We start from the raw sequence: 14,765 nt of genomic DNA on the forward strand, positions 1-14,765 counted from the left end.
TGCCCATTAAACTCTCATGAGCCCTTACTTAGCCTGTTACCCCTTAAGGATGCTTTCCACAGACTTGGTGATAATGGGGTAAAGTCAGAGAGTCTTGTCTCCATGGAAGCCCAAAGGATTGAGAAAGCCATCATGCCACAGGCCCTGGGGTATACTGCTATCCCTTAGGAACCATTTGTCTCCCAGAGCTCATGAGCTAGCAGCGTGGTACCCAGTGAGGTGGTGTTGGCATGGATGGGACCTTTAAGAGATGGGGTCTGCTGGAAAGGTCATTAGGTCATGGAGGCCCTTCCATCAGGAGTGAATTGGTACTGGCTCAAGAGAGGGGACGGTAGGGGTGCATGCCTTTAGTCTTGGTAGTTAGGAGGCAGAGGCAGGTGGATCTCTGAGTTAGAGGCCAGCCTGGTCTACAGAGAGTTCCAGGTCAGCCAGGACTACAAAGAGAAACCCTGCCTCAAATAAACAAAGATCCCTCCGGCGGGACTACTGCAGGTGGGTCTTGGGAGATGGATATCAAGTATTTTCCTTGGCTGCCTTCACACTTATCTTTTGAGACAGTCTTTCACTGAACATGGGGCTCAGTGACTTGGCTAGGCTGGCCAACCAATGAGCTGCAGGAATGTGCCTTGGTGCCCCTGGAGCTTGGGTTATAGATGAGTACCACCCTGCCCAGCTTTTCCATGCCTGCTAGATCTCCTAATCCAGGCCCTCCTGTTTGTGTGACAGCTACCTTACCACTGTCTCTCCAGACCACCCAAAATACCGTTGCGATGTAATTCATAGAACACACATCTCAACCATTTAAATGATACATGTCCATGGCTTTTAGTGCAGTCAGACATGAAGCCATCACACTTTCTAAAGCACCGCCATTGCTCTCCGCTCCCTTCATTCCTGTAGGGCAGTGGTTCTCAGCCTTCCTGACGCTATGACCCTTTAATACAGTCCCTCATGCTGTGGTGACCCCAACCATAAAATTATTCCATTACTACTTCAAAACCATAATTTTGTGAATAGTATGAACTGTAATGAAATATCTGTCATGCAGGATGTCTGATATCTGATCCTTGTGTGGGGTGTGACTCACAGGTTGGGAACCATTGCCCTAGACTAACACACACATCTTTCTCAGACCAAGGTAACCAGCAAAATCTCCTTCCCATCTCTGTGGTGTTACCCAGTCTGAGCATCCCATATTAATATGAATTGTAAAACATTTCATACTTTGTGACTGGATCCTTTCATTCAGTGTATTTTCAAAGGCATATTCAGTGCATAGCTTGATTTATTTTCCCCAAACCCCATCTCTTTCCTCAGTCTCACATAGCCCAGGCTGGCCTCAGACTCATTATGGAGCTGACAATGATCCTTCTACCTCTAGCTCCCCAAGTGCTGAGATAACAGGCTTCCACTTCTGTTGTTGGAGGCTGCTTGTTTGTTCCCGATGGCTCAGCCCTGAAGTAACCACACAGAAATCACTGTTGGCCCATTAGCTCTAGCTTCTTATTGGCTAACTCTTACATCCTAATTTAACCCATTTCTATTAATCTGTTTATCACCATGTGGCTGTTGCCTACCACTGTGTAAAGTTCCTTCCATCATCTGTCTCTGACAGGGAGGGCTATATGACTTCTCCAACTCCGCCTTCTTCTTTCCAGCATTCAGTTTAGTCGTCTGTGCCCCCCTCACCTAGCTCTCTTCTGCCCCACTATAGGCTCAAGCCAGCTTTGTTTCTTCATTAATGGTAATCACAGCATACACAGGGGAATCCCACGTCACATTTCTCTTTAGTGTTGTATAATATTCCATTATCTCATGTGGGGTTTGGGGGCTTTTGTTTGTTTTTGTTTTGTTTTGTTTTATACACAGCAAGAAACATGATGCTATTGCACTTTTTTCCTTCATAGCCAAGCAAATGCAGTTTGCCATGCTTCCAGAAAAGGGTGACTGAGAGTAAATATTGGCTGAGTCTCACATGGATGGCAGTCATGTTTAGAAAGCTGCTATTTGGGAGTGAATTTATTCACTCAGCTCACTTAGTCCATTTAGTGTTTCTGACTCACAAACGGAAGTGATTCTATTTTGGCATCCTCTATCTTTTCTTGCTGGGTCTCTACTGACTTGCTGTGTTAAATTATGCAAGCTTACTTTAGCTGTTTGTTTAACTCCTGCGTGCTCTGTAAAATAAGCCCATCCAGGCTGCTTGTTTGCCAAGGCTGTTTGTAGACAATTTTTCATATGATATGCATCATCAGCTCCCACAGAAGGCAGAAGGAATTTGATGTGTGGGGGTTGTCTGGGATCCAGTCCAAAATTAGTGCTCATCTGGAAGAAATATGGACGCCCGATGCTTTCTTGCTGGTCTTTTATTTGTTTTCACTTAGTGCTTTCCCTCTAAGATACCTTGCAAATCTTTATCATTTAAGTGTGCCCCCCCCCCGTATAAGGTTGGCTTTTTCTTTTGTAAAAAGATTGAAATGGGAAAAGTCATCTAATGCTTCTATTAGTTGACTGTATATCAAAGAGTAATTTGTCTGACCTAGTTTTCTGACCTGGGGAAGGTCTAAAGTTCAGAATTTGTCCCCTCTCCTCCTCTCCCAAGACTGGCCTCTCTATGCCCCAGCTTAGGAGGTGAAATCCAACCAGATGTATCATTTATGTGCTCATGCAATACGCTATGTGGCATATGCGAAAAGGAAGCAAGAAAGAACACAGATCTTTCGCTTTCAAAAGCTCGCAGGCTGTTGCAACAGGGGAAAGTCAGGAAAATGTGCTCATGTTAAGAGCGGCAAACCTGGACGTGCTGAGGGCAAAAACAAGAGCAGAGACTTCTGCCATGCGGGGCGACAGGCACGTTCTGAGAGGACAGACAGAACGTTTAAAGGAGGGACAGGAAACACCGTGTCAGAGTTCCCAGCTGGAGTCTTCAGAATAGGGACGCGGACCACAGTCACCCGAGGTGCGAAGAGCAGCTGTGAAAACTAAACTTGCCCAAGTAGGAGGGGGGCTTTGCAGGCTGCACACGGAATCTACTCTTGACTACATAAGCATCAGGAAGACAGTAAAAGCCTTTGGCAAATTGCATACTTAAACTAGTCTCTTGTTAGAAAGATGAAGGATTGGCAAGGAGAGTTCAGGCCCAGAGACCTGAAGACAAGAAGTGGTACACAGGTACAATCGAGGCAAAGGGAATGGGAAAGAGGTGACTAATGGCTACAAGAGGCCTTGAAGTCTAGGTGTGGGGAAGGCACTGGGAACACCTCTCGGGTTAGACCTCCTTACTCTGAGGGGCACCGGGAGGAGCCACATTTATAAACACCTCCTCCAGTGACGCCAGGTGGTCGGCTCCGGCCTCCGATTAGCTACTCCGGCCGCCAATCTCGGAGGAGGCGGCGCCGTACGGGCAGCTCAGGGCTCCGAGTGTGGCCGGCGCGGGCTGAGAGCCGGGGAGCCGGCCGAGTCGGGTAGCAGGCGAAGCCGGGAGGGACATCGGGCGCCACCGCAGAGGTAGGCAGGTGGGCAAGGCGCGGAATCTGGTGGCCTCGGGGACCCTGCCCTCGGAGACCGAGCTTCGGGGATCCCTCACGCCGGGGACCACCGGTGGGACCTGCGAAGCGGCGGGGTGGGGGATGCAACGCAGGACGCCGTGCGACCCGTCTCGGCCGGGGTCCCGAGTAGCCAGCTCGAGCCGGCTGGGGACGGCACTACGTACCCCGGGCTCCTGTGACGTTCTCGTAGAAAAGCCGGGCCCGGGCTTATGGCACCGCGGGGGTCGTCGGGCTGGCGGCTGCGGGGCAGCCCCGCGTCCCCGCGCACCGTGGGTCCCATCGATGATGCGGCAGTTCGGCCTGCGCTTCTGGAGAGCGGGGCAGTGAAGGAACACCAAGACCAAAGTTCTCCAGATTTTCATTTTTTAACACCTTCACTTGTCCGACTGCCCGACGCCAGTGTCCTAAGGTGACATACTCTGAATTTAAGCCTCTCTTCCAGCCCCGAACCCCACGAGAAGTTGAGACATTTTGCTTTGCAAAAACCTTCCTCGTGCCGGGCTACCTGCTGGTCACTGGCTTCTTTGTGAAAGTTCCTGTGTTTGCAAGCCTGGACCTCAGGGCTGTGCGTGTGTCCCGGAGGAGTGTGGAGCAAGGAGCAGGCTGTTCTGGGCAGTGCCGCCAACGGGCAGGCGTGGCCCAAGTCGGGATAGGTGGTGGTAAAGTTCTTTAAACAAGGCATGCTTCAGTCTAGTTAAGAAAGACAGCTTTTCTGCATTGGGGGTGGGAGGTGGGGATGACACAGCTCACTGCTCAAACTGTTTCTAGAAATTATGAGGAGTTTACCAGTTCATCCAGATTTCATCTGCGTGAGCTCGGTAGTAGAGTCTTCCTTCTTCCATCCCCCATCTCTCCCCCTCTCTCCCTCTTCTTTTAACGCCCCCCTCCTTTTTTTAGGACTTGGAAAAGAAACAGGAAGTCAGCGATTCAGAGAAAAGAGCATTCACTCCACAACTGTAAACAGTTTATTTTGTGTCAGTAAATATTTCCAAAGTCGCTGGAGGTCTTTGGAAGACCTCCACTTTTTCCTGCCCCCTGCAGAGAAGGTAGATCCCCTTAGCATTCAAAACTTAGGACATTTTCAGAAGTGGATTATAGTCCCCAAAGCTGCCCACTTCTGACACCACGGAGGAAACTTCAGAATTAGCATTTGTAGCTACTCAAGGTGGTTCCTTCGTATTCCAGATGTCTTCTACCTAGTCACAGGATTACAGAGTGACAAGGAGATCATGTACCTAGACCTCCAGCCATCACAAAACCAATCCTCAGTTTTCGGTTTCTTTTATTATGATAATTATTGGGGGACTGAAGATGTCAAATGCATTTTTGATAATCTTAAAGCTTTTCTACATATAACCACTACAACTAAAGATGCATAGATGTATTCAACTTTTAATTTTTTTATTTATTTTTTGTAGCAAACTTCTAGGTAAGAGATATGTACCATACTTCTCATAGTTGAGGTTAACAGTTACTTCTCTATTATTTGAGTTATTGGTGAGATTCCTGGCAAGGATAACTACTCATAATGAATAGTTAAATCTGCAACAGTGGTCTTAGTATATACCCACTCTTTCCTTTATTTGTTTGTATGCCAACTTTTTAATTGAGATACAATTCACAAACCATAAAATTGACCTTTTGGAAATGTATATATAGCTCAGGGAATTTGGGTGTATTTGCAAGGTTGTGCATTAATAATCCTTATCTAATTCTAGAATATTTTCTTCATCTCCCCCCCTAAAAATCTCTAGGCCTCTTATTAGTCAGTCTCCATAGCCACCCTCACAGTCTAGGCAACCACTGACCTGCTCTCCTTTAACTGTTTTAACTTTTAACTGTTCTGGACATTTCCTAGCCTATGTGCTGGAGTTGTGGACCATAGGTTAACTTGAAACAGCTGCGGAACTGTTTGAGTGGTTACAAAGCCGTTGTGACACTTTTGTAGCAGGAGTTCCACATCTGCTCGTTCTCATCAATCCTTGTTTATCCGCGTTCCTTTTCATTTCTGTATTATTTATAATGAACTAATTTGGGCTGAAGTGGAATGTCATCATGATTTTGATTTTTCACTTTTTGATTTTTTTTTCTTGTAGTTAACGATGCCGAGAACTTTTTGTGTTTTTATCGACCATTTATGTATTTTCTTTGGATAAGTGTCTATTCTTATTGTGTGTGTGTGTGTGTGTGTGCATGCACGTGTGAGTGTTTTCGAGTGTGTTCAAGTGTGTGCGTGTGTATGAGTGTATGTGTGTGTATTTATACTAGTTAGTTTTCTATTTTTGTGATAATTACCATGACCAAAAACAATTTGGGGAGGAAAGGGTTTATTTCAGAGTACAGTTAATAGGCCATCATCAACATAAATCTGGGCAGGAACTCAAGCAGGGCAGGAACCTGGGGGGCAAGAACCAAAGCAGAGACCATGGTGAGCACAGCCTCCTGGCTTTCTCCTCATGCTGTGCTCAGCCTGCTTTCTTATACAATTCAGGAACTGTCCACAGGTGACATAGCTCTGTATGGGCTGGACACACAGGTTTCTGTCAAGCTGACTAAACCATGTCGCTATTAAACTGTAACCTCTCCTCTCTTGCTTATGTCAAATGTTAATAAAGACAATGCCCTACAGATTACCTACAGGCTGTCTGGATGGAGACATTTGTCCTGATTGACTTTCCAGATAACTCTATCATCTGTCAACTTGACAGAACAAAACCAAAAAACAAACAAAAAAACAATTGACACCATATCAACTTGACATAAAACACATCACTTTTGAACCATAACCTTTCCTTTCTTGTTGTCCCCTAGATGCCACGTTAATATTAATATGACAATATAAAACATTCCAACTTTTAAAAGTCCCGCAACCTTTAAAATGTCAACATTTAAAATTCCAAAATCTCTTTCGAATATTCAAAGTCTCTCCAAAAAAAATCCGAAGTAATTTAACTGTGAGTACCTGTAAAATAAAAAAAAGAAAAAGAAAAGATAACATATACTTTCTTACTCCCAGAGGGAAGAACTAGAGCATAATGACACTCCACTCAGAACCAGAGTCCAGCTGTTAAAGACCTTCTGTCCTCCAAAGGGCTTCAGTAGATTCATAGCACAGGAAGCAGATCTCCTGGCTTGAGGCCAGCTCCACTCCGCAGCTGCTGCTGTACCTTGGTGGTTGCCCCTGAGTACTGGTATCTTCAATGTTCTGTTGCAACATGAACCGTAGCTTCACCAATAGCCTAGGCTCTCTTCAGGGACTCTGACCCTGCTGCCTGGTGCTTCATCTCATCTCCGCGAACACTTCCGGCTTCTACTGCAACTGGGGCTGCACCTTCAACAGTGACTTCTCCTGAACTCTCACAGTGCCAAGGGTCAGCTGCTCACCATGACCCCTCCAAGCCTTCAAGAACCAGTACTGCCGGGTGACGTTTTACACGTTACCAAGTTGAGATGCGGCCTTGGCCTTCTCTGGGCCACAGCTTCAGTGTGTTGCTCTGAGGAAATATTCCCATAAAGTTTTGGTGTGCTGCTCTCTTAACCACTGGTGATTTCTCAGCTTCAGCTAATCATCACTGATTGTCCAAGTAAAGCAAAGGTTTCAGTTTAGTGGCTCTGATATCTTCCTAACCACAATTGATTCTTCAGCCCCAGCTGCCCAGATTCTTAATTCAAAGTATCGAATGACCCCAACAGAGTCTTTAAGGCTTCCTTGTGGAACTTCACAAGCCTGGCCTCCGTTGGTCTTACTACTTTTAGCATTCTTATCCTCCATGCCCCCTAGAACAGATCCCTGGGCTATGAGGGCTCAGTAGCTTTTCCAGCCTAAAGTTCCAAACTCCTTCCACAGTGCTTAGAAAACAACATGACCAGATGGGTCGTAGCAAGAGTCCATGCTCCGGTACAAATCTTTGTCTTAGTTAGGGTCTGCTTCTGTTGCTGTGAGAAAACACCCCCGTCAAGAGCAATTTGGAGAGATAAGGGTTTGTTTCAGCCTGCAGTGCTCAGATCACACATTCCATCATCGAGGGAAGTCAGGGCAGGAACCCGAGGCAGGAGCTTGGAGGCAGGACTGAAACAAAGGCCACTGAGGAATTCTGCTTCTCAGCTTGCTCCTCATGGCTTGCTCAGCCTGGTTTCTTATACAGCTCAGGATCCCAACCCCATGGCTTGGGCCCACCCTTGTCAATCATCACTCCAGAAAATACCTTAACGGACTTGCCTACAGACAATCTGAAGGAGAAACATTTTCTCGTTTGAGGGTTGAATCAGGTTTTCCTGGTTATATAGCAAACTCTTTGCCCAGTAAGCCGTCTTCTCAAGTCCCTAATTTTGCCTACATTCTAAATTAGACTGTTCTTTTTTTGTTTTGTTTTCAAGACAAGGTCTCAGTATGTAGCCCTGGCTGTCTTGGAACTCACTTTGTAGACTAGGCTGGCCTCAAACTCACAGAGATCCTCCTGCTTCTGCCTCCTGGGTGTGGGACTTCTTTAAGCCTAGCAGGTTGTCTTTTTTATTAATCGTTTGAATCATTTACATATCCCCGACACAAGTCTCTTATCAGATACTTGACTTTCAAATCTTTTCCTGCTCTTTTGTAGACTTTTACAAGTTCCTCATAGTGCCCTAAGAGCAGTGATTCTCAACCTGTGGGTTGTGACCCCTCTGAGAGTCACATACCAGATATCCTGCATATCAGATATTTACATTATGATTCCTAACAGTAGCAAAATTACAGTTATGAGGAAACAACGAGATAATGTTAACACAACATGAGGAATTGTATTAATAAAAGGTCATAGCATTAGGAAGGTTGAGAACCACTGCCTTCCAGGCTCTTAATTCTTAAATTTTGATGAGGTTTCATTTATCTGTTTTCTGATTTTTAGAGCTTTGATACATCTTCTGCTAATTTGTGTATCTGGGATGAGGGTGGGAAGTAAACTCATTCTACTGAATATGCTTATCTGGTGGTATCACATCGTCTGTTGAAGGTACTATTACCTTCCATGTTGAATGGTCTTGGTACTCTTGTTAGAAATGAATTTTTTGTCAGCATGAGCTTGTATTTCTGAGCCCAACTTTATCTGCTGATACCTTTCTTCACTCATCTTGGGCACTGTGGCTTTGTAGTAAGCTCTAAGGTTGAGTATGTGACGCCTTAAACGTTTCAAGATTGTCTGGTTATCCTTGGTCCTTAAACTTTCTAGGTGAATTTTAGGATCAACTTACCAATTTCTGGCAAAAAAAAAAAAATCAGTTGGAATATTCACAGTTATTGCATTGCTTACCCATTTGCAAGTTTTGCCATCTGAACAGATTGCAGCCCATGAACCTGCCATTTCTTCACTGATTTAGGCTTCCTGTCTTTCCTTGTGTCAGCGTGTCTAGCTTTCAAAGTACAAATCCTTGTTTTGTAAATAGTGTAAGCTTATTCCTAAGTGTTTTATTCATTGTCTTGCTCTCATGAATATTTTATTTACTTTGGGGTTTTTCTTTGCTGGTGTATAGAACTTGATTTTTTTGGGGGGGGGGGATTTTTCGAGACAGGGTTTCTCCGTAGTTTTTGGTTCCTGTCCTGGAACTAGCTTTTGTAGAACAGGCTGGCCTCGAACTCACAGAGATCCGCCTGCCTCTGCCTCCCGAGTGCTGGGATTAAAGGCGTGCGCCACAACCGCCCTGCTTTAGAACTTGATTTTTGCATATTGATGTTGTTTCTTGAAATCTTACTAGTTCTAATAGACTGCGTGTGACTGCGTGTGCAGATGCGTGCATTTTTCTTAGAATTTTCTATGTACATGATCACAACTCTGCAAATAGTTTTGATTCCTTTTTAAATCTAGAAACTTGCTATTTGATTTTTCCCTTGGCTACATCTCCTAGTGTAGAACAGGAATAGTGAGAGCAGGCAGCTTTGTCACTTGTTGGTTTAGAGAGAAGCCTGAGTGTGTATGTTCCCAGCTGCCGGCTTTCGGCTTTCGGAGCCGTCCCTTCCCAAGGGTGAAGGACTTCCTTTCCCTTGCTGATGTATTGAATGCCTTTCTTATGAAGAGATGTTAGGTTTTGTCAGACTTGTTTCTGTGTTGTTGTTGTTGAGATAATTTTTTTTTGTCCTTTATTCTATTCGTATGACACATTGCCTTGGCTTATTTTCATTTTTTGGAGAGCATTTATGTACTATTTATGCTATTTTTAAAACTACAGACTAGGAATTTAAGTTGTTGGCAAAGCACTTGACTACCATGTACATACAGAGTTCAGATCCCAGCAAATCAAGGTGACCAAGACAAATACCTTATACACTGGTATATAAATGTTATTTTAACTATAGAGGAAAACTTACCTGACATGAAAGAGATTATATTGCTTGAGATAGAACAATGTCTCTATTTTTCTGCATAGTTGTTTGAATGGTTTAAGAATTAAGAATGTCAGTAGGCAGTCGTGGTGCATGCCTTTAATCCCAGTACTCAGGAGGCAGAGGCGGGTGGATCTCTGTGAGTTCAAGGCAGCCTGATCTACAGCGCAAGCTCCAAGACGGCTGGGCTACACAGAGAAACCCTGGCTCTAGAAAACAACAAAAACAAAGCAGCAACAACAAAAAGAATTAAGAATGTATATTTTATTAGTTCTTAAAAATTTTTAAATATTACATCTATTATCTTTCCCTATAGCCCCTCTACAGCTAATAGATAGATAGGTGAAGTAACAGTAAAACGCTGAAGTTTGTGATCAAGATGAAACATTAAAATAGTAAATGAAAATGTTCACAAAAGTAATATTTTTTAAAAAAGTAGCAAAACCAACAAAACCCAGAAATAAGTAGGGTCAGGATTCTATAAAAATAGGTGAATTCTTGAATGGATAAGGAAAATGTGGTACATTTTACACAATAGAGTACTACACAGCAGAGAAAAAACTAATGACATCTTGAAATTTGCAGGCAAGTGGATGGATCAAGAAAACATCATTTTTGAGTGTGGTAACCCAGACCCAGAAAGACAAATATCATATGTACTCACTCATAAGTGGATTTTAGACATAAAGCAAAGAAAACCAGCCTACAAATCACAATCCCAGAGAACCTAGACAACAAAGAGGACCCTAAGAGAGACATACATGCATCTAACCTACATGGGAAGTAGAAAAAGACAAGATCTCCTGAGTAAATTGAGAGCATGGGGACAATGGGAGAGGGCTGAAAGGGAGGGAGAGGCAGGGAGGGGAGCAGAGAAAAATGTAGACCTCAACAAAATCAATAAAAAATTAAATTAAAAATATCCATCATCAGGCGTGTTTTAATATTACAAAAATAAAGAAGGTTTATTTTTTAAAAAAAAATAGAATTCTTGCCAGCTCTTCAGTGATGTTTCTGCTGTCTATGGCCAGGATATATGGGTGTCTGAAAGATTTGCAGTGGTTAGGGGCGAATGTAACAAAAAAATTGCTGCCTTTGTAGAACAATTCTTTTCTATTTGTTTGTTTCTAATTATGGAGTGATAATTCCAGTATTAAAGGGGAAAGTGTCTTAAGCATAAATCACTTATTTTTGTGTTTAAGGAAAAGTGAGTCTTTAGGAGCTCACACGGTTTTTGTTTGGTGGTCTGTTTTCTTTTGAGATGGTCTAACTATGTAGTTGTTGTAATAGGAGCGGCGGGGCTGCGTCCCCAGCACCCCGGGCCACCTGGCTAGCTTATGCCCCGAAATAATTACATGGACACTGTATTCTTTTAATCACTGCTTGGCCATTTCTATCTGGCCTCTTCTAGGCTAACTCTCGCACCTGGACTAGCCCATCTCTAATAATCTGCTGTAGCCCACAAGGTGGCTTACCAGGGAGATTCTAGCCTATGTCCATCCTGGGTCGGAGCTTCATCACATGTGTCTTGGAGAGCAGAGCTCTCGCGTCCGCCCTGGAGATGGGAGCATGTCGTCTCTCTGAGGCGTCTGCTCCCAAGAGGAGAGCTGTCCTTCTTCTTCCTCCCAGCATTCTATTCTGTTTACTCCTCCCACCTATGTTTTAACCTATCAGGGCAAGCAGCTTCTTTATTTAATTAACCAATGACCTTCCTCCATCATGTAGTCTTGGCTTACCTGGAACCTGGACCTTCTGTGTAGCACAGGAGAGCTTTGGATGTACCATAATCTTCCTGCCTCAACCTGCTAACTGCTAGGATTATAGAGGAAGCTTCTACCATGCAGTTTTTAAAAAATTGGCGTATGTTTAAGAAATGGGATATATTACAGTAAATTTTGGGGGGACATTTTGTCTTATTTTTTTTCTTTTAGAAAATAAAAGAATACTATTATGCACTTCAACCACTGAATCTTCGGAGTTCTGAGAATTTATCATCTTGTGTTCTCTTCCACTGGGCCCTGGTTCCTTCTGAAAATCCATTCCTAACACCAATTTCATTAATTCATAGAAAAGATCACTCAGAAATAGAATTAGGACAACAGCACATTAACAGACATTTAAAACTATTTTCATGAATCTCAGAGCCAGAAGTGACCATGCTTCTGAAATCAAGTAGCCTGACTTGCGAGTCAGACTCCCTAGCCTCGAGCTGCCTTCTCTCCAGGGATGCTTCCCCCTGCTGTTAACCTCTTTCAAAAGGGCAGTTAATATCCTAAAAACACTGAGTCCAGATTTACTAAGTTGTAGATGACATCAAATGACATCTCTATCTATTTTCTCTTCTTACCCCAAATGAAAATGTGCTTCTCAGGCTTCTAATAACTTCGCTGGTCAAATTAGCCAGAGGCTTTCTGGCTTGAGAGACTTAGCCTGCACCCAGATGAGTCCAGATGGTACCAAGTGATTATTATAGTGCATATCTTTAGCACAGATATGGTATTTCCATAGGTTATCTTGTCATATTACCAACACATAGTGGTACATCTACATATTTGAAAGTGTGAATTATGACTTTTAGAGTCCTACCAATTGGGAAGAATTAAAAATACAGTAGTCTGGCCAGGCGGTGGTGGTGCACGCCTTTAATCCCGGCACTCGGGAGGCAGAGGCAGGCGGGTCTCTGGAAGTTCGAGGCCAGTCTGGTCTACAAGAGTTTGAAGTCAGGGATTGTGATGACTCCAGAAGTTCTTTTGTTGTACAGGGTTGTTTTTTATTGATTTTTATTGAGCTCTACATTTTTCTTTGCTCCCCTCCCTGCCTCTCCCTTCCCCTTCAACCCTCTTCCAAAATCCCCATGCTCCCAATTTACTCATGAGATCTTGGCTTTTTCTACTTAGATTGGATCTATGTATGTCTCTCTTAGTGTCCTCATTGTTGTCTAGGTTCTCTGGAATTGTGATTTTGGGCTGGTTTTCTTTGCTTTATAGTTAATAAACCATATATGAGGGGGGAAAAAAAGAGCTAGTTCCAGGACAGGCACCAAAGCTACAGAGAAACCCTGTCTCGAAAAACCAAAAAAAAAAAAAAAAAAAATACAGTAGTCTGTCTGGGCTGTGCTATTGTGTAGTTCAAAGTTCTGTTGGCAGCAGGATTATTTCATCTCATATGTCCATAAAACTTGTGATTGTTAACATCCGCCTTTCTTTTAGCCTAGGTAAACTGAGTCAGAAAATTAAGCATCTGGGTGTGACTTCCTGCCCTGGCTTCTTGTCTGCCATTAAGTTCTACAAACTCTAGGAAGTGCTAGCCTTATCTTAGAATTTAAAACTTGTCTGTGGATGGCATTCAACTGAACATTGAGTCATTTCTTGTATTATCTTCAATGCTAATATGTGTGTGTTGTTTGACTGTTTGCTTTCTTTCTTTTTAGAAGAAACATGGCAGAGCTTTCTGAATCTGAAGGACCAGTAGATTGGAAAGAGCGATGCGTAGCTCTGGAGTCTCAGCTCATGAAATTTCGAGTCCAAGCAAGCAAGATCCGAGAGCTCTTAGCAGAGAAAGTAAGCTCCTCCCCTCAACTTTTGTTACTGTCAGTTGCTGGGCCCTGTTTCATATATATAAATAATCTCATTACTCCTGGGAGTCAAACATTTTAAAAAATAATGAATATAGTTAACTTTTTTTTATATATAGTTAACTTTTATGAAGTATTTGAAGCTACATTTGACATACTTTTACCAAATATGGCACAAACAAAACAAAACACTTATTTCTAAATATTGCATGTTTGATGAATACAGAGTTTATTCATTACAGAGAGAAAGCTATAATTTATTTGACTTATTAAAGGAATTTAGTAGCATTTTGGTCTGCTTTCTGTAGAAGGATATAATTTTAAGCCAGGTATGGTACCACTAGCTTGTAAGCCTAGCATTTAGGCAGGAGGCTCATAAGCTTAAGGCTAGCCTGAGCTACATGACAAGACCCTGTCTCAAGAAAGCAAAACAAACAAAAAATTATTTTAAAGTAATAATAGAAGAAAACTGTCTACTGATAGTAAAATACATAATATATTTGAAAGTATGCACCTGCTTAGGAATTCCTACTAATTTTATGTTCCCAAATTATCATCTGGGCTAGAGTTGAATTCAGTATAGTAATAGTCTTCTTTTCCTAGTTCTAGTATTGTAATTATAATTTTTGTCACAGAAATCATTTATATATATGTACATCTATATCTATATATCACAGTTACCTCTGTAAACAAATATCCCACATCTCTGAACCCTGGGAACTTGGATTCTAGACTTTGCCATCTGATATGATACCCTATTAGTTTCCTTTCTAATGCTATAATGAATACCATGACCAAAAAGCAACTTGGGGAGGAAAGGGTTTATTTGACTTATATGTCTGGATCACAGTCTATCACTGAAGGAAGTCAGGGCAGGAACTCAAGCTGGAGCCGTGTCAAGAACCATAGAAGAATGCCACACTGGTTTGCTTTCAGCCTCATGTTCAGCTACCTTGCTTATATTTCCCAGGCCTACCTGCCCAGGATGGCACTGCCCACAATTACCTTCGGCTCCCACATTAATCAAAGAGCATGAAAATGCCCCCACAGACATGCCCACAGGCCAATCTGATGAGACATTTCCTTGATTCAAATTCCCTGTCTTAGACATATCTAGGCTGTGTCAAGCTGACAAGGACAGATCAGCACAGATACCTACGTGCCACGTGTGACTATGGAACATTTCAATTAGGCTACTTCAAACTGAAGTATATTGTGAATATACAATACACTGTGGGGATCAAAAATTTCATAAGAAAAGATAAAACAGTTCAGCAATAAGTATTAT

General features: G+C 42.9%; 1 protein-coding gene across 2 annotated transcripts in view; it reads left to right on the forward strand.

Moving 5' to 3' along the window:
* Positions 1 to 3,441: 3,441 nt before the first annotated feature.
* Positions 3,442 to 14,765, forward strand: part of Plekhh2 (pleckstrin homology, MyTH4 and FERM domain containing H2) — a 110,776-nt gene continuing 99,452 nt past the window's right edge. Inside the window, exons 1-2 of one of the 2 annotated variants that reach the window (XM_005354681.3) lie at positions 3,442 to 3,507; positions 13,334 to 13,463. In XM_005354681.3, the coding sequence (XP_005354738.1) occupies positions 13,341 to 13,463 (123 nt within the window). In that variant the 5' untranslated portion in view covers positions 3,442 to 3,507; positions 13,334 to 13,340. Of the gene's footprint in view, positions 3,508 to 13,333; positions 13,464 to 14,765 lie in introns of those variants that run through there. The other variant, XR_003377581.1, reaches the window with a different exon arrangement.

Source organism: Microtus ochrogaster, chromosome 16 (genome assembly GCF_000317375.1).
Source record: "Microtus ochrogaster isolate Prairie Vole_2 chromosome 16, MicOch1.0, whole genome shotgun sequence".
Taxonomy (NCBI): Eukaryota; Metazoa; Chordata; class Mammalia; order Rodentia; family Cricetidae; genus Microtus; species Microtus ochrogaster.